Source organism: Oreochromis niloticus, linkage group LG14, assembly GCF_001858045.2.
Source record: "Oreochromis niloticus isolate F11D_XX linkage group LG14, O_niloticus_UMD_NMBU, whole genome shotgun sequence".
Classification (NCBI taxonomy): Eukaryota; Metazoa; Chordata; class Actinopteri; order Cichliformes; family Cichlidae; genus Oreochromis; species Oreochromis niloticus.
In genome coordinates this window covers 22869638-22890529 of record NC_031979.2, presented here as the reverse complement: position 1 = coordinate 22890529, position 20892 = coordinate 22869638, and the positions used below count along the sequence as shown (strand labels likewise).

The following is a 20892-nucleotide window of genomic DNA, read 5'->3' as shown; positions in this document are numbered from 1 at the left end:
CTTAAAACTGTGTATGAGCAGTGTATAGGACAATAAGTATTTCTGCAGGTTTTGTCAATTATAAAACGTCACACACAGTGACATATTTCCATTTCTTACATTTCAGGCTGCTGTCGGGTTTATTTTTTTTTTTTAATAAAACAGAAATACAAGATCATGACTATTTTGATTAAATACAACTTCACTATAATCCTGAATCATTTGATATAAATGTGACTATGTCATTATTTATGGCAGTGCAGGATTCATGTACCCTAATGCACAATGAGATCCAAAGACACCATTGAGCCGCAGAGGGAAAATTTATAAGTATGTACATCATAAATACATTTTGACAGAAGACTCCTGTGGGAGTTATGTTACTGTTATGTCTGCATGCTGAGGTTTTCTTTTGTTTTTCCTCCATATAGTTAGTGTGCAAACAGCTGCATTTTTGTTTTAGCATTCCTGTATTACTCATGCCTGAATCTTAAGATTTGTGGGCACAAACTTGTGAAGCTGCTTTGACGATAACTCCCCCCCGCCCCCGTCCCCCCCTTCTACAGTACTTACACATCATGCAAGAATGTGTGGGTATGTGCACACAGGATAGTTCTAAATGGAGAATAGTGTTGCTTACTGGAGGAAAAAAAGTAATCATCACAAAATGGTTTCATTAAAAGCTTTAAAGTATCTGTCTTTAAATTAATAATGAAGTAGCCAGAGGACTTTCTCTCATCTTTTTTTAAAAAAAAAAAACCCTGAACAATACAATAACGTGTTCCCACACACACCTTTTGTCTTCTTCCTCTCTGATTCTCAGCCCCAAGTACTGAGACAATTAATGAGACAAGTAAACCTCAGGGAGCTTTTCTCAGGAAAATCATTTTTAAAATGCATCTCCTTAGAAAAGCAATACATATATATGTTTCCTTTAACTAATAAAAACAATGCAAATGGGTTTGAGCAAACGCAGCCCCAACAAAGGAGGCTGAAAAGAAACACGCTCCATATCACACCAGGGTGCTGTTGTCATGAGCCGGGTGACTAACCAATGAAAAGTGCCTCATAAGCAAATTAAAGCCATTTTTAATATTAAAGCATGAATTCATAAATATCATAAATATCTTTGCTGACAAAAATAAAGCTGTGATATGCTGGTGTCCCCACACTCACACCCTTAGACCTCTTCCTGGGGACGTAACAATGATTACCAACAAAACCAGTTGTACCATAAATAAAAAAAACTGCATCATAAAAAAAACATGGCCACTGATATTCTTTTCAAATTTATTCATTGGATAAAATATGAATACATTTGTGATGATGATGATAACTGATTTTTGTATACATTTGAATATATAGTAATACAGAACAGTTCAAAGACCTCAGGGAAAAATTAGCTATTGAGTAAAACTTGAGAAGTAAACAATATAAACACAGTTAAAGATAAATATGCAGACATCACAGGGCACCTGCAAATTTAGCTGTTATTGCTGATAGTAGAGCAAATTAGCAACAAATCGCATCTGCCCAAACAACTGCAGTTTTTATGTTTTTTGTTACATAATACAAATTTGAAAAGAAAAAAAATCTGAAGAACAAAACTGTAAAGAGCTTTTATGAGAACTCACTATGAGAACGCAGACAACACACTATTGCATGACTTTGACTGCACAAAGTACATATTTTACTACTGAAGCTTTTGTCACTCTCTGGGAACTAATTTCATATTGCACACTGGAGCAGATTAAGCAGGACAGGACTAACATTTGGAAATAATGAAACGGATCGACTGAAGAAGAGAGTCATGATTGAAATCAATGAAGACATTATCGTCATTGAAGAAATAAGTCTTCCCAGGAGTTAGTTCAGGTAAATAAGGTTTGTTCCAGGAATAATGCCAGTCCAGAGGTTTCAAAGAAGCAATTTGCCCATTGATTTCCAGCAAACTGCTGAACACGATGCTGTGCTGAGATACACTTTCCACAGTCCCAATCTTTACTAAATAGATGGATAAACAAATACACTGAGTAACCAAACTCCCATTTAATAATAAACATTTTTCTTAATGAAGTAAATGGTAAATGGCCTGTATTTATATAGCGCTTTTATGGTCCCTAAGGACCCCAAAGCGCTTTACATATCCAGTCATTCACCCATTCACGCACACATTCACACACTAGTGTCTATGGAATTATTGAAATGATGTCTTACTTGGGTTGCAAAGTTGTGTTTGATTCAGTTTGTTCAAGGACAAAATTGTGGAGTCTGAAAAAGAAAATTTTACACACATCCTGATGCCATCATATAGGAAAAGTAATTTAATAATAGAAAAGAAAAATGTACTTACTGTGGAACACCCCTGATTTCCGAGGTCTCAGTTTCCCTGCACAGCATGACCACAGAGAGGTGTTGTAGTAGAGATGTCCACAACATCTGAAATCTGTCTTTGCAGAGTAGAACACCTCTTTATCCTCACTCAGGCAGCAAACACCCTTGATAGAGTTTTACATATTTTTATAAGCAGTATGAATAATCTCTGCATCCAGCATGTCAGTCATGTTCAGTCAACTGGAGACTAAAAGTCCAGTAATCTTACTGGATTTTGGTAACTACACAGGAGAATGGGTCTGCTCAGACCACAATGTGAGTGAGGATCAGCAGCGGTTTTTGATATGAGCGACATGGGCAGTGGCCCAGGGCGGCGTCAGGGCATCGGCAAAAAAAAAAAAAAAAAAAGTTGCTTGCACCCATGCTGCCCCGACATCATGCCAGCGCATTTTGGGGTTTACATATGCACCGAATGGTTTTCTATAGCCCATTTGTGAGGAGTAAAAGCGGCCTCAATTTATAAGGTGCGCCTGCTGCTTGCTGCACAGGGAAGAGAGGGGCGGGATTCTCTGGCTGGCTCGAGCGGCACCTAATAACCAGCTCGCAAAATTAAAATATATAAATAAAAAACAAACGAACAAACTAGGGCTATCAACGTTAACGCCGTCATCACAATTAACGCAATTAAAAATTGTAAAGCAATTAATCCATCTAGACCGCAGAATGAATCGAAAACCCTGAAATATCTCTGTCAATGTATTTAGGGTAGTTTGTCCAAAGTTTGTCCATTCTGCGCTTCAGATGTGTTGATTAGAATACTGCTTTTTAGAAGCAGTAACCTAATCAATTAGAAGTACTGCTAATAATTTAAAAACAAATACCTCTGTGTACAGAATGGATCCACAGCACTCGCCATTTGCAGTTGCAGCTGTGAGACGGTGCAGTGTTCCTGCACAGCACTTCATCTTTGGGTCTGTAATGTTGTAGGCTTTCACCCCACAGCAGTGATCATTTCCTGCTTTGTTATATCTGAGCAGAGAAAGTTAAGTCTTATTTTAAATAGGATAAATAATCATTATTACAATTGGTGATATTGCTGCTGTTAATAATGACAAAATATAGATTCCAAATACCTAGTTTTCAAAAAGCAGACCGAATTCATACATGACAAGAGTCCGAAATGATCAAAGTAAGAAATCAGTGCTTTCATAATTTCTAACATGTACACAAAATTACCTGTGTCCACTGCAGCAGATCTCTTTTTCAGGTCTGAAAACTTTAGGCCCACAGTAGTGCTGCCCAGTTCAACCATGCAATGAAGAACAATTTAGTCACTTTGAGTGTTTTCGAACATCACTTACTCAACTCTGAACATTACACTTACTGTTTTCTGTCTTTTGGTCTTTCAACATTATAGTTCATATTCTAATGCAAAAATGGGGACAAATATAGACTGGTACATTAAAAAAACTACTTTTGTATTGCATATGTGTACTAGTTGAGTGAGTCTTATGAGCAACCTTTTTCTATCAAAACAATAAGCCTCTGTCTTTATATTTAGGCTGCCATTTTTAAAAAAGAATCACAGAACACGGACAGGAGGATTTTTTCCTTTCATTTGTTTTATGAAATGGCTCATATCACCCCCTTAGTTTTATCATTTTAAATCTTTCATGTTTTGAGTGTATCACTGTGTTTCAGCTGTTCATTACCTGATCAGTCCAGATTTTGCTTTCTGCTTCACAGTCATCAGTCAGTCTTCTTGAGGTTATGGAACTATTACCTGGATGGTATGATAAATAAAATTTAGAGCAGTTTTGGTCGAGCAGGAAATTGTTTAGAGGTTATCAGAATAAACAAGCTCTATGAGTAAGTAATATGCTGGACCACTGACCTCGTAAATAATATATAGTATGCTCTGGCATGCGTATGCTGCATTTTGGGGGGGTTTTCTTTTTAGAATGAAACTAAATAAAATAAATAAAATAATAATTCATAGAAACATTCAAAGCCTCACCCAGCAGTCACTCATGTAACTTAAATCATATTTTTTTAATCCCTCATATTTCTGAATATTTTTTATGGATTTTGAAAATTCCACTTTTAGTTACAAAAAACACCACTTTCTTTAATTGAAATTTACCTTTACTGTGGCAATTTAAGACACTTAGCTGGAAACTATTAATATAGAAACAAAAAAGAATGCATAACAACGTGTGGACTTCAGCGTATTTGCAAACAGAGGAACATCCTAAACTTTCCAGTACTTAAATTCAATTCAATTCAATTTTATCTAGCCAAATCACAACAAAAGTGCTTTATATTATAAGATAAAGATCCTACAATAATATTAAACTATTAATGAAACTACACAGTTATTCTGTCCTCCTGTCTGATGGGTCATATGTTTGTTTTTGTTTATCTGTGCTGCATATCTGCATGTGTTTGTCTACTATAAAGTTTTATATGACATGTCCTGGGACCACAGATCTAAATGATCAGTTCTGCTATAATCTGGCATGTTTACATTTTATTTTTGGAATACTGATGTTCATTAATGTAAGCTGTCCCTTCTAAATAAAGAAAAAAGAAAGAAAAAACAGAAGGAAATGACTTTTGAATCACGACATACCGAATGGTTTGATTTGTAATTCGTTATCACAACAGTGAGTCTCAGTGTTATACTCTTCACTTCCACAGCACTGGTATAGACTTGAAGTCCTTGTTATCGTCTTGTTGATTTGACAGCACAACTGCTTGTCCTCATTGATGGCCTCTATGGAAAAAATTATAGGGACACTATCAATTCTCTTACATTAAAGCCATTGGAGCCCAATTTTCTGATGTGTTCTTGATCTGGAGGACGGGTAGATTAATTTCTAAGAAAGCAATTCACTAAGCCCGATCAGGTTTAAATAGACTATGTTATCCACTGTTCATTAAAAGCAGAAGCCTTAATGTATTCAAATCTAATGTAGTTTATACCAAGAGCAAGAAATAAGCATGTAATTACATGTGGCAGCAACAAGAGTTTTCAAACAATTATCAAAGCTGCTTGTGCACACGTCAGGCAGTTTTCCTGAGAAGTGCAGAGTTTGGACCACTTTGAAAGAATCTAAAAAAAAAAAACCAAAATGTTTGGCAGGTAACCTCAAAAACTGCTGCAAACTGAGAGCTGAGTAAGAAAAAAACATATTATTATGAAAATTAAACATATTATAAAGTCTTAAACCTAATGTACCTCTAAAATATTAAACAGCACACTGTTAGCCTTTGCAGTAATTTCCATAGCTTAGTACTGCAAAATCAACAGTAAAAAACCCTAAAGGATGTTAGCAGTTTAGTACTGTAATTTGCAAGTAATTGTGGGAAAATTCCATGAGATTACATTATTTTTACGGTAACTCACTGTACTCATGGAAACAGCTGTAAAATACAGCAAATGTAACAATTGGTGATGTTACTGAGATTATACTATTACACCATCCGGATTTCTGTTGTTTACTACTGTAGATCTAAGAGTAATTACTGAAATCCTCATTCAGAGTGTATTACCATAAAATGTGATTCACTGTGAAAGTAGTATAACATATAAACTACAGCATAATTTTTAACTTAAGGAGTAAGTTGCAGCCACACTAAAATTTAATTCCTTGAACTGAATGGAACCTCATATATTAATAAATGTATTTGTTAAGCCAAACAATGTGAAACATTAGTAATACTATTAATTAATAGTATACTTGTAAGGTTAGTATTGTGATAGAGTCTCGTATATTTTAATTATACTCTTGTAGACATTATGACATTATGCTAGTACAATTATGGTGAACAAAAAGTACATCTAAAAGTTAATTTCAAGAATACTGTTATGTACTAAAACGGGGGCCAATATAGTCCCAAGAAGCATTATTAGTATACGTAGGTAAGGTATACTTGGGAAATATAATTGAAGTATACTTATTTTTTGTATGGCCAGCAACAAATACTAATGGCTACATTTAGAGTAATGTTTAAAAATGACTTAATTTATAGCAGGGTGTTCCTTTTTTCTCTTCTTATTCTTTCTGGACCTTCATTTGTTTTGTATAAGGTGGTTCTTTTTAAGACACCTCTGCCTAACTACAGTGAACTAACCTAATAATATGCTCTGCACATTATCACAGTTTAGCGCGTTGGGTTATGTTTTTAAAGCAATTGTTACATTTTTAAAGCTTTTTAATGCGACAGGTGCGATAGCCGACACCACACCTTCACCTGACGTACAACGTGACGTATGACGCACACGTCGGGTATTCACTTTCAAAACAACAATGGGGATAGAAAATATTGCTCGAGTGGTTAATGCTCCTTTCGCTGGTTGCCAACCACCATTAAATAACAACAAGAAGAAAATATTGATCTGCTTCTCTTAGTTTTGCACGTTTAAGCCGCAATTCAGACTCAAACAAAGCTGCAAAGCAGGAGAACAACATGACCATCAACTATTCTGTGCCACAGATCCAGTTCGCTGCAGCACAGAGTGATGATGAGACCGTTAACATGTGCAACTTAGAAGTAGTCAGAGGTAACTGGATGTTCAATCGGGTTAAATGCAAGGTTGATTGGATTATATCTGAAGATCGTATGCTATTCGTGATAACTCTGCTAGACTCCAAATTGCTCGTCCATGCGGGAGTATCCCAAAATTAAATGAAACCACTTAACACTTTTTCCCTAAAACGGACTGACATGGGACACATTAAAGTTGGATCGGAACCAGCTAATCAGTCTGAAGGTAAGTGTTTTTTTCACTTATTCGAGAGAAGTCCGAAATGCGTTCTTATTACTGTTTGTTTTGACTTTTAAGCTACCCTACCAGGATATTTTCATTCAAATGCTAAGACAAAGTGTCAATAGCTATGAATGTGGAGACTCAAAAGACTAGTTAGGTAATAGTTGCCGATGGATTTATGAGACTTGATAGAAACTTGGACGTTTGCAACAGGTGAATCGGTGAACTACCGAGGTTGCGCCCAAATGCTTAAAGCTCTTAGCTGGTCAGTGTTTTCAGGTGTGCTTGTACTACCTGTACGGTGCGGAGTGCTGACTAAGTCATGTTAAACCCATTAAAGCGTCGAGCTCAAATATCTTTTCGTTTTTGTGCACTATTCTCTTGTCGGCACACATTTTCTGTTTATTGAAGCCTTTTGTGAATAATTTTGATCATGTAAAAACTGGGAATTGGTCCCTATTGACAATACTCTTATTTTTTGCATTGCATATGTCATTCAGGAAAGGTAATTGGTCACTGAACTTTTTGCAACTGTGTATTTCTAAATTTTGTGGCTTCAGTGCACGCAAATTTATATTGTTCAGTTTGCATGTTAAAAGCCTGCCAAGCACCCCAAGGCTGATTATGCTTGGTAAGAAGTCATTTATGAAATAGAGCTGATTAGACTATATTAAAATTTCTGTTTGGCACAGGAGCTTTTCGTGGACACAGGTATCCAGTCTCTGTTTTGTTAGCTCAAATTTCTGTAATTTCCTTTATAAACCAAGGTTGTTGGACATGTGTCTCAGTGAATCCAGCAAAGTAACAATATCAAATTTCACATTACATATTACTGATCAACATAGTAGTCTAGCTACACCAACAGCAAAAATACTGAAGTCAATACTGTAAAGTTTAACAGCAGAACAAACTATAAACTCCAAAATAACCATACAGTTGATTCATCTCCGGTAATTTAACTGGACTGACTCTTTGTTAGGTGTGTTTAATGTGCAGAATAATTCCCAATTATGTACAATTATAATATGTTAAAACGGACTTATGTACATAAGGCCATTAATAATTAACTGTACATAGCTATTTGCTTTATGACTATCTAGACAGTGTGAAGAAGTGAAGTATTGAAATTATTTTATGTTGCATAATGACAACATGTTGCCCCTATACATTTAAGGACAAAGTTCAATGACCGCCACCTGCTGGATGGTGAGTGCAGAGGGGCGTGTAATTGTTGAGCTGGACAAAGAGAACATCTTTGCTGATGCAATGTCAGTGTTCTTTGGTTCATTCTATGTATTGAACCTAGAATACCAGGAGTCAGCGTGTGCAAGGTTTTTTGTAAGGATAAACCCTGAAGAGGGAACAAAATGTACCTCCAAGGTTGGGACAAGCAGAAAGACTGGGACCACTGTGAAGCGAAAGGTTGTTCACATTAACCCTTATGTCACAACTTTCCTCCAGTGGCTTACTGAATTTGAGTGGAGAACTTCAAATTAGGTAACTGTTTTTGCCATTTTTAGTGAATTTCTTGTATAATTTAAGTGACCAATGTGTTGTTACCTGTGTCTCCACAGATGATCCATGGCCCATGCTTTCTGGACATTTACACAAGATGAGCAACAATGAAGACAAGCTCTCTCACCATCTTGCAAGACGCTGTCTCTGTCCAACAGGTTTTTTGAGTGCAACAGTGTTGATATTTTTTCCTTCCGTTTGTTAAAAATTATTTCAGCTACTTACACTTTAATTGTCACATGTATTGGCTCACCCTACAAATCAATGAACTCAGTCCACAAAGCAAGATCAGGGTTCAGTGCAGGTCAGTCAAGTTCCTTCACACCACACACGCTCATCCATGTCCTTGTGGACCCTGCTTTGTGCATTGATTTGGTGGTGTGAGCCAGTATTTTGGACAAAGTGTATATAAAGGCAGAAGTGTGGGGCTTGATATTATATTCATTACAATTCAGTTTATTTGTATGGTGCCAACAAAATGAATGCCAAGGCACTTCACAGTGTAGGTTTAACACCCTACAAAATATAACTAAGAAAACCCAACACTTGAGCATATGTTGTCTGCCATGATATGGATATGATATCGTTATTGTTTGTACAACCATCTGAGAAAATAATGGATTACATGGTTTAGTAAAAACAAATGCTTCCTCAATGAAAATATGTTTTCAGTTCTTTTTAGTTTTTGATTTTGGAAATGTGTATTTCTGCAGAGGAAAATCAGAACTGAAATAAAAAGTGGTGTAAAGCACATGAATTATATTTTGTGTGTGTGTGTCTATCTATCTATCCATCCATCCATCCATCCATCCATCCAGTTTTTTTGGAACCCTCCAGTCTCTTACAGTATGTTACTGTTAACTGAAATTACGGTAAATTACGACCTGTTAAACAGTAAATGACCGCCTGTTGGGACACGGTATCCTCTAGCAGAGATGAATATTTTTGGTACTGATGATGCGTGATAACGGTAAGTTACTGGTTAATATATTGCAGTTTATTACCTTGCAGCGGGCTTACAGTGACATACCGTGAATAAACGGTAGTATACCAATTTCTTAATCACAGTATGATGTTACTTTGTTGACGTAATTTACGACATAACGACATAACGGTATCTCACTGGCGACAGTGATGCCAGTGAGATACCGTAAAAAAAAGAAGCTACGGTGCGTTACCATAATTTGTCCAAGAGTATTATACCACACCAGCAAAAAACGGTATCATCCTGCAGAACGGTAAGCTACAGTAATACGGCGTCACGGTATGACGCTGGCAACAGTGACGCCAGTATGTTACCGTAAAGTGGCGATGAAAAGTCTAACAGTGCAGAATCATGGTTTATTCTGTGTAATGTCAACATTTTTTTTTATCATAATTGTTCCTGGCTCTGAACTTATTGCTGCAAAAAATGTCCAGCTCACCCACCTTTACCACAACACTTGCTCTTAACAGCAGGTTTCACTCTGATGGCTGAGTCACAGCATATTTCATTGACTGGATTGTAGGCCTCCTCACCACAGCAAGCCAGCACATTTTGGTCAGTGGCTTGGACAGTCATCGAAGCTGTAAAAAGAGCTTTGAAAAAGTCTTTAATTACATTCTTGGCCCTTGTGAGTCCTCTGATTTGTGTATGTTCGTGTGTATGGGCCTTTTAATGAATTTATATTATAGTTATGAATCCAAAACAAAAGGATCAAAATGAGAAAAAAACAGCATTTTAGACTTTTATCTACAATAATCAATTACACTCACTGGATACTTTGTACGGTACACCTGTTCAAATGCTCTTTTATCACTTAAAGCACTTTTTATTTTGTGCTCTTCACCACAAGCAAATTTAACATGTGTAAAAACCATTCTTCACTGCTGTGAAATTTTTTTCCATTTGATGTACTTCTTTGATTGCTTTGAGTTATATGTTATACATGTAATATTAGTGATTGAGACCAAATTACCGCTTTGATTGCTGCCACATCCATTCATTTCCCCCTCCAAATCCTGCTTTTCACGACATGAAAACCCTGTCAAACAAACAGTCAGCAGCTTAGTTTGGACTTTAGGTGAAACAAAGTGTCCATAAGAAAAGATCTAGAAAAATGTTTTTGTTTCTGTTGTTTAAACATGTTTAAAATTATCAAGCAGTTATTAGGCGATTCTTGCCAAAAATTCAACTTAGTTTACAAATTAAATCTGTAATAATAGATTTTGCTCTTTCTTGTACAATGAAAACAGCACTGACATAAAAATATTTATTAAACCGTTTTAGCTGCACATAAATTAGTATCGATTCTCTTTAAGTTCTGGTTTTGTTGTCTTTTAACTTCTGCAGGAAATTCCTCTTATTGGCTACAAAGAAACAAACCTTCACTATTTTATTATTTTTCAACTATACAGACTTGACCACACTGGCCAAACATACTGTTCTCACAGCCTCTTGCCGCATATCTTCACCTTTCTTCACGCCTTCCTGGCTGAAGAGTTGTCAGATTTTATTACTTCTATTTACTAAAAGCTAACAATGATGACCGGTGCAGGAATATTGCATCATTCATTCCGAAAAGGTAGCAACAAAACACGATGAAAAAAACTCGTATCAAATTTATTACGGGGAAATTATACATAAATTATCAAACGTAAAAGCACTTATTCTGAAGCCACATGTTCCCCATCTGTGTTATGGGAAAGTTTGAGGCTGAGCTCAATTTAAATATTTGTATGTATTTTATTTAGAGATTTTATCTATAGCAATGTGGGGGTGGTCGAAAAATTACTAATAAATGAAGGCGGTCCATTAGCGAAAAAGGATCCTGATCTGAAAATGTTGTTGGAACCTGCACCCGTGTAATTTTCCTGTTTTGTTTTCTGCTTGTTTGCTTGTTTATTTTTTACACTTATATTAATCTCTTTTATGATTTCATATTACAATAGTGTCGAAGCCTTGGTTAAATTTTTTATATTGAGCAAAGTAGTTAAGCACCATGAGTAAAAAAGAAAGAAAAGAAAAAAGAAATAACCAAAAATGTTCTTAAACTTACCATAAACAGGTGATACTGCGCAAATAAGCCAAACTGAAAGAATAATAATAAACACAATGCTGTTATTATTATTGTTAGCAAGTTATCAGAAGTTATTCAAGTAAAATCCACATCACTTTGAATGATTGCCGTTCACTTGCCTACCTAATCTGAGAGCCCAACGCAGAGACATCATCTGGTAGGAAAAATGTATGAGCCTGAAGAAGCTGAGACGCAAATGAGTCACAGAGAAGGGAGACTAAATAGTAGCCTACCGCTTAGCCACTCCTTCTTCCTGATAACCTAAAAATATCACATATATAAACCTGCAGATAACAGTCGGAGTACCAGCAGCCTGAGGGTTGTTTTGACCTGTCTTCAGCAATCAAATTGACCAGGAGTCAGCCCGACTCCAAAGACCAAAACACATGTAGCTCCTCAAAGGGCTTCCCCGCATCTCTACAGATAGCATATCGTTATTTGTCCCCTCTCACAGTGAAACCAAATGCTGCTCAGTCAGTCAAGCAATGAAAAACAACAGACAAACAAAAAGCTACCTTGAATCGCACACAGGGCAAAATTGGAGTGAAGTAGAAAATGAAATAAATTATTAACTGCTACATATTTTTTATTTATTTTTTGTTTTATATTTATTTTTTATTTTATTCCAAAAAAACCTTGAGAAAATCTTGAGTAGATAGATAAATAATAATAATAATAAATATTATAAATAGCCCTTACACAGACAGCCTGGAGATGTGCTTAGGGTCATTGTCCTGTTGAAAAATAAATGATGGTCCAACTAAACGGAAACCTGATGGGATGGCATGTCGCAGGATGCTGTGGTAGTCGTGCTGGTTCAGTGTTCCTTCAATTTTGAATAAATCCCCAACAGTGTCACTGGCAACAGGCGCCTCTTCCACACACAAGAAGAGGTGGAAGAATTCATACGAAAAAAACAAAACAAGGGATAAATTGTCCACTCTGGAATACTACCGCATCTAAAATGTGGAATCCTGATGAACAATTTCAGTTCAGACTTACAGTGGCCGGTGTACAGGTATGATATAGGTGGCCTTAGACATGTTATGTTTAACTATTTTCATTCCTGTAAACATTATGTGGCCACTACTTTCAGTTAATATGGTCGGAGTTAAGGTTGAAAGTTTGAATTAACAATATGACGATTTTTTAGCTCCTTTTGATGGATCTGATGCATAACAAAGCTGCAACGAGTATGGGAGGGAATGTTCTGAGATCTCCACAGGTGGGAGGTCACTGGGTTGTTTTTTTTGTTCATAAGAGTTCACCGTCTTTAAAGTGCAGTGCTCTTGAAACAATAATTAGCAAGTTCTGACAGGTGAGACAAGATGTAGTCAGGTTCAGGTTACTACGGGCACAAACTGAATGAGTAGTTACTCAAATCTTGAACTAATCTCCTGGAATGTAAGAGGCCTTGGGAAATGTATTAAACTGAAAAGAGTAATGAATAGACTCAAACAATATCATCCAAAGATAGTCTTTATTCAAGAAACACACTTAATCGCGAGGGAAATTACTCTGATAAGGAGGAGATGGTCAGGTCAGGTTTTTTCTAGCCACTTCTCAACACATGCGAGGGGAGTGGCAACACTCATTCATAAATCATTGCCCATGTGTATTAAAAAACAAACAAACACTAACAGGAAGATTCGTCATCATACAATGCTCCATGCTGAACAAAGACTTAATTTTAGTTAATTTATATGGCCCTAATATCGATGACCCCAGCTTTTACAACAACCTATTCCTCTCTATTGCAGCTCTTCAAGGTGATATAATTGTTGGGGGAGACTTTAATTGTACCTTAGAGCCTAAGCTTGTGTTGTGTGTTAGTTCAGCAGGCATTACACACACACGCAGGTAGGAACAGAGGATCACCGGAGATAACTCCTTTCTTTATTTTTCTTTTTTTTCTTCTTCCCAAATGCCACAACAACAACATACTCACTAGCGCCCTCTAGCGCTTCTGAACATCTACAGAACAAATGCAATAGTATGTGGACACAACATCTTCCCCCTTTGAACAAGGATTTCTTATGTGAACCTGACTTCATCATTCTGATGTATGTCACCTAATACACATTTAACATATTTCACATTACTCAGTAACATTCACTTCCCCATGACAAAGTCTTGGGTCCAGCAAGGTGGATTCCTCATCCTGGTGGGCCTAAGCCTACTATCAGACTCAGAGTTAGATGCTAGATCAGTTCCTGGTTTATGACAGTCCATTGTTGTGTCAGAATCAGTACCCGTGTTCAGCTCTGACAGAGCAGATAAGTGTGAGGCGTTCCAGGTCCTTCCATCATCCAGCAAATAAGTATTTGGTCCTTTCCTTGTCATGACAGTCCTTGGTTTAGAAAACTTTAACTCGCCTTTCTTTACCTTCCATGGCTTCCTAACCCGTACCTTGTCACTAGGCTGAAAGTTGGACGGTTTGGTGTGTCTGCGAGCATCAGTGTATTCTTTCATTTTCATTTGCTTATTCTTAACTCTTTCGCACATGGTATGCCTCTCTGTCTGAGGAACAGGCATATCCATTACCTGTAACTTTGTTCTCATTCGTCGTCCATGGAGCAGTTCTGAAGGGGAAACTCCAGTTGTTGAATGAGGGGTTGCTCTGTAGTCCATCAGGTAAGTTCTCAGGAACGATTTCCAGGGTTTCGTCATCATACAGTGCTCCATGCTGAACAAAGACTTAATTTTAATTAATTTATATGGCCCTAATATCGATGACCCCAGCTTTTACAACAACCTATTCCTCTCTATTGCAGCTCTACAAGGTGATATAATTGTTGGGGGAGACTTTAATTGTACCTTAGAGCCTAAGCTTGTGTTGTGTGGTGTTAGTTCAGCAGGCATTACACACACACGCAGGTAGGAACAGAGGATCACCGGAGATAACTCCTTTCTTTATTTTTCTTTTTTTTCTTCTTCCCAAATGCCACAACAACAACATACTCACTAGCGCCCTCTAGCGCTTCTGAACATCTACAGAACAAATGCAATAGTATGTGGACACAACATCTTCCCCCTTTGAACAAGGATTTCTTATGTGAACCTGACTTCATCATTCTGATGTATGTCACCTAATACACATTTAACATATTTCACATTACTCAGTAACATTCACTTCCCCATGACAAAGTCTTGGGTCCAGCAAGGTGGATTCCTCATCCTGGTGGGCCTAAGCCTACTATCAGACTCAGAGTTAGATGCTAGATCAGTTCCTGGTTTATGACAGTCCATTGTTTTGTCAGAATCAGTACCTGTGTTCAGCTCTGACAGAGCAGATAAGTGTGAGGCGTTCCAGGTCCTTCCATAATCCAGCAAATAAGTATTTGGTCCTTTCCTTGTCATGACAGTCCTTGGTTTAGAAAACTTTAACTCGCCTTTCTTTACCTTCCATGGCTTCCTAACCCGTACCTTGTCACCAGGCTGAAAGTTGGACGGTTTGGCGTGTCTGCGAGCATCAGTGCATTCTTTCATTTTCATTTGCTTATTCTTAACTCTTTCGCACATGGTATGCCTCTCTGTCTGAGGAACAGGCAGTGTTGGGTAAGTTACTTTAAATTAGTAACTTAGTTACATTACTAGTTACTTCCATCAAAAGTAACTCAGTTACTTCAAGTTACTTGTTACTTTAAAAGTAACTAGTTACTAAGGAAAGTAACTTTGGTTTTACTCAGACTTCTCTTGTTAATGTGTTGCTTCCGTAACTGGATACCCAGCCAGACTGCCAGTCTTCTAGCTTGCTTACTTGCCAAAAGTGCACTGTGCCACCTACCAATAGAAAGGAAAAAATAATGTGCATACTTCCACGAGAGAAATCCCACGCCTGGACCATCGTCGACTGCCGCCATGATTCTAGCCTACGTCACAGTGTCATGTGCGCTTTTTACATCCAACACAAAAACTGCAGTCGTGGTGCTTTTGATTGTACTCAGAACTCAGAAATTCTGCCTTCTGAATAGGAAGATGTAGGTAACACCAGACTGCAGATGAGCTGCATCCAGGGCTGGACTGGGACAAAAAAATCGACCCCGGCATTTTCACTACCGACCGGCCCGCCATTATAGGAAAAATCATAAAGCCTTTGAATGAAAACAAACGCTGTTGTGACAGTGATGTACACTGTCTTGATGGTATATATGTATCAATCTATCAGTTGTTTGTTGTAAGACTCAGATAATTATTTATTAAAAGCTAGACATTTTAAATGAGAATAAGAAAGAAGAGTATTTCTTTGTGCCCCCCTTTTCCCTGTTAATGCCCTACCTGGCCCCCTGGCATCACTTTGCTAGATCCGCCCCTGCACAGTTACCAGCTGTCAGCTACTTAGAAAAGGATCCTGGTGTTATTTGTCTCTCAGAAACAGTTCATAACTTCAACTCATTCATGTCACCTAAAAGGTAAACCTGTTTCTCCATCACCTGTTCAGCTCTGATGATTCAGTAAGGACATCTCCTGGTTTCATCTTCATGTTTCCCTCTCACCACATATCCAAACCTATATCATGACCAGTAGCTTTACAACTGTGGCTCCAGCAAACATCAGCTGATACTAGAAATTAATATTAAATAAATTCTAACAACAGCTGATCAAGCTTAAATGTGCTGCTCTTGTTTAACGCGACATCCGCTGGTTTCCTCTTTCTGGCGCAAAGTGGGCGATAAACAAACAAGACAGAAAAGCCGATCAGCTGATCATTGATCAGTTTCATGATTGAAGTAGAAACAGGAGAGGGAGGGGGGAGAATGAGAGAAGAAGAGGTAGCTGTGCAGCGTAAACACAGAATAACTCCAGCTTTGTGTCTTTTTCATTGTAGCTGAAGTCCGGGACAAACTGTGTTCCTTTTCACCTCAGTACGAAACGCATAATGTTTTCTCTGAATACGAGACGATTCCGTTTTTTAGGGCACGGTTGGCAACTCTAATAATTAAGCGTATGAACAAAATAAAGTTCAACATCAGTAACATAGCACCCACCCAGCTGTATAGAAACTCCGTCATGCTAGCTAGCACGCAGTACGAAAAAGTCAGCATAACGAAAATAAACTGCACCTAAACTTGGTTTATATCTGACCCAGATAGACTGCAGGTCATAACTTCTTACCTGAAGTTCAGTTCACCTGATACTCGGACGGGCGGCCGCTTCGGGTCTCTCCTCTTGCCTCCACTTTCCCTCATCCACCTGCTGGCCTCCACCACTTGCTAATGTTACTGAATCTGTGGAAGCTCTGCGATAGCCACCACACAAAGTAACGAATAACGAGCCTATCTAAATCCCAGTAACGAGTAACGCGTTCCTGATTTTGGCATAATAACTAGTTACCGTGCTCGTTACCACAATAATAACGTAGTTACTGTAACGCGTTACTTAATAACGCGTTAGTCCCAACACTGGGAACAGGCATATCCATTACCTGTAACTTTGTTCTCATTCGTCATCCATGGAGCAGTTCTGAAGGGGAAACTCCAGTTGTTGAATGAGGGGTTGCTCAGTAGTCCATCAGGTAAGTTCTCAGGAACGATTTCCAGGGTTTCGTCCTTGAATCGAGGCAGTCTGTAGGCAGTCCTTAACGCATCTATTGAATCTCTCAACTTCCCCATTAGCTCTTGGGTAATACACTGAGGATCTCAGGTGTTGGATTCCCCTGCTTCTGAGGAAGTCAGCGAACTCAGCAGAGAGAAATTGAGAGCCATTGTCACTTATCAATGTCTTTGGATTCCCTTCACGAGAGAAAACTACAGAAAGGAACTGAATGATAGTAGCTGCATCAGCTCGGGAAGCAAAAGCTACTTCAGGCCACTTACTAAAGTAGTCTACCAATGTGATGGCAAATCTACAGTCAGAAGGGAGTATTTCAAAAGGACCTATGATGTCCACAGACACCTTTTCCCAAGCAGCAGCTGGTAAAGGAATGGGTTGAAGTGGAGCATCATGGGTGACAGTGGACTTGTCATTCTGTCTGCATGTTGCACAGTTCTTTATCATTGTCTCTATGTGACAATCCATTTTGGGCCACCAGTACAATTCCCTCAGGCGTTGTTTGGTACGTACAATGCCTTGGTGAGTTTCATGAGCTATATCAGTGAGTTTTTTCAGTGTGTACCTCTGACGATGCACTCGTTCATGACCGCAGGTTCATGGCAGATTGGGAAGTACAGCTGTAAGTCAGGTTCCAGTGATGTCTTCCTTGCAGGCCAGCCTTTCTGTATCTGCACACGGAGCTTTGTGAACACTGGACAGGCTTTGCACTCTGACTGGAAGTCATCCTCAGACACAGCACTCAGATCAGTGAGGATGGTTGCAACTGACTCCACATCCTCTGCACATGCCATGTCTGTCTCGGGAAGTGGGAGCCTAGAAAGACAGTCAGCAACATGGTTCAATGACCCAGTTCTATATTCCACTTCATAGTCAAACTCCAACAGGCGAGCTGACCATCTGGCTATGCGTAGACCAGCTCTGTTATTGCCCTAAGTAGTCAGCAGTGTTGTAAGTGCTTGGTGATCTGTTCGTAGGAGGAAATTTCTGCCCCAGAGCCATGTGCGCCATTTTTCAGCAGCCCAGACGCAAGCTAGGGCTTCCTTCTCAACGATTGAGTATTTTCTCTCTGCATCAGACAGGCTGCGAGATGCAAATGCAACAGTCTGTTCTGCATCATTACTGTCAAGTTGAGTCAAAACAGCACCTACGCCGTAGTCTGAGGCATCTGTCGAGACTATGGTTGGCTTACTGGGGTCGAACATCACCAGAGCAGGGCTGTGCACGATTAACCGCTTGACTTGATCAAACGCTACTTGAGCTGCGTTGTTCCAGTGGAATGAACAGTCTTTACGCAGAAGAGCTCTTATAGGTTCAACAACAGTCGCGTAATTTGGCAAATACTTGCTGTACCATGCACTCATGCCAAGAAATGAGCGCAGGGTTGCAGGATCAGTAGGGGGCGGAGCATGCAGGATAGCAGTGACATGAGAGTCATCTGGCAGCAGACCTTCTGGACCGATCTTTTGACCCAGAAAGCTCAGAGTAGTTTGACGGAGTTGACATTTGTCAACATTGAGTTTCAGTCCTGCATTGTTGATTCTGTGTAACACAGCACGCAGGTTGGCCTCATGTTCAGCTTCTGAAGTTCCGTATATGATGACATCATCAAGATAGCATTGCACCCCTTTCTGGCCACGTAGGATTTGTGTCATCATCTTTTGGAACACTGCAGGCGCTGAACTCAACCTGTAGGGGACTCTGCAGTACTGGTACAGTCCTTCATGTGTAATGAAAGCAGTGAGCCCTCTACTCTCTTCATGTAGTTTCAGCTGATGGTAGGCGGATTTAAGATCCAGGGTGGAGAACATGACAGCCCCACGCAGCTCAGACAGTATGTCCTCTATCAGTGGCAAGGGATGACTATCAACGACCACCGCTTTGTTAGGTTCTCTCAAATCAACGCACATGCGTACGCCACCAGTCTTCCTTCTAGTGACTACAATCGGGTAGACCCATTCAGATGCATCAATTTTCTCTATGATGCCATGTTCCTCAAGGTTCTTGAGTTCTGCGGAAACAGCCTCGCGGACTGACAGGGGTAAGCGTCGAAGTTTCTGCTGTATTGGCTTCACTTCAGGTCGCACCTTCACTTTATGTACAAAGTCCTTTGCACATCCGAATGCAGCTGGAGACTCACATTCCTGTTTGCAGTGAGTGGGCAGAGCAGAGGTTTGCTGAAGTGTAGCACAGACCTTGGGACTCTCAAGGACTAATTGTCCCCCTTTTATGTGTAGCTGGAGGGCAGTCACCAAGTCCATGCCCAGTATGGGTGTTCCTGTTCTCACAATGTAGAGATCTGTGGAGGCACTCTTGCCATTGTAAGTAATGTCAGCTCTAAGACATCCTAATACATCCAGTTTCTCTTTTGAATATGTAATAAGCTGAACAGCTGGATTACTTAACTTAACTGAGCCAAAGTTTGTGCTGTAAACATGTTCAGGCAGTATGGAAACACCAGACCCTGTGTCTACTAGTAGCTTAACAGTACATGCCTGTGCAGTATTTGGTACAGTGACAGTAACAGTGCACGTCAGTTTAGCTGGATCACTACTGACACAATTGTCAACAGTTAAAACACACATTTCAGGCACAGTCACTTCATTAACAGGCTTATGGGAAGATTTGCACACTCTTGAAAAATGTCCAATTTTCCCACACGTATTACATTTGCAGTCTGTTGCGGGGCAGGATTTATCATTGGCTTTGTGATCAGCTGAACCACAACGGTAGCACGTTGGAGCTGTATCCGTTTTCTTAGCTGCTTTGTATTTTGGCTTGCGCATCTTCTTTTGTACTTGAACAGTGGCAACAGGCTTTGTTTCACCAACAGCAATGGCCTTTGCATCAGCTATTGCAGCCCCTGTATGCCTAGCAATTTCCAAAGCTCTATCAAGCGTCAAATCCTCCTCCATTCTGTGGCGTGTCCAGCGGGGTGCCCCCCCCCACAACCAGACTGGCCACCCCAGGTGCCAGCCCGAAGCCAAAACAATAAAATCCAATGAAATATCAAATGTACGATTATGTTTTCACAGTGAAGCTCACATATCCGAGTGTAAGTGAATGCAGCATCGGCTTCTGCACTATGAGCATCACGTTAGCAAAAGTAGGAGAGCCAAGCACGAAAGAGGCACCGCAGAAAACAGTTTTTCGGCGCAAGATTAACAGTTTAACGTAGCTGGACTGGCCATCGAGCATGGCGGAGCTTCCACAGCGGCCAGGAGGTGGATGAGGGAAGTGTAGGCAGGAGGAGGAGAGACCCGAGGCAGCCGCCAGTCCGAGTGTCAGGTGAACTGAACTTCAGGTAAGAAGTTATGAGCTGCAGTCTATCTGGGTCAGATATAAACCAAGTTTAGGTGGAGTTTATTTTCGTTTTGCTGACTTTTTACAGTCAGTTACAATAACTCTTACTGCGTACTAGCTAGCATGACGGGGTTTCTATACAGCTGGATGGGTGCTGTGATGTTACTGATGGTGAACTTTATTTTATTCATAAGGTTAGTTTGTAGAGTTGCTAACGGCTCCTTAAAAATGGAATGGTCCCTCATTCATAGAAAATATTACAGGTTTTGTATTGAGCTGAGAAGAGACGCAGTTTGTCCTGTACTTAAGCTAGAATGAAAAAGACACAAAGCTGGAGTTATTCTGTCTTTGCTGCACAGCTGCCTCTTCTTCTCTCAT

General features: G+C 39.3%; 1 protein-coding gene across 3 annotated transcripts; it reads right to left on the bottom strand.

The window, feature by feature from the left end:
• Positions 1 to 1316: 1316 nt before the first annotated feature.
• Positions 1317 to 12011, bottom strand: LOC102075940 (galaxin). 3 transcript variants are annotated; one of them, XM_019367152.2, is made up of 11 exons: positions 11785 to 12011; positions 11641 to 11673; positions 10561 to 10626; positions 10031 to 10180; positions 4946 to 5089; positions 4026 to 4096; positions 3550 to 3608; positions 3195 to 3342; positions 2333 to 2429; positions 2197 to 2250; positions 1317 to 1983 (listed from the first exon to the last, which is right to left on the bottom strand). In XM_019367152.2, the coding sequence occupies exons 1-11, from the start codon at positions 11813 to 11815 to the stop codon at positions 1745 to 1747; spliced, it is 1092 nt and encodes a 363-aa protein (XP_019222697.1). In that variant the 5' UTR covers positions 11816 to 12011; the 3' UTR covers positions 1317 to 1744. The 3 variants fall into 3 exon arrangements, with proteins under 3 accessions (XP_019222697.1, XP_019222696.1, XP_005471063.1); XM_019367151.2 differs by having other exon boundaries at positions 2333 to 2477; positions 10031 to 10168; positions 11785 to 11996; XM_005471006.4 differs by having other exon boundaries at positions 2333 to 2477; positions 11785 to 11994.
• Between the last annotated feature and the right edge of the window lie 8881 nt (positions 12012 to 20892).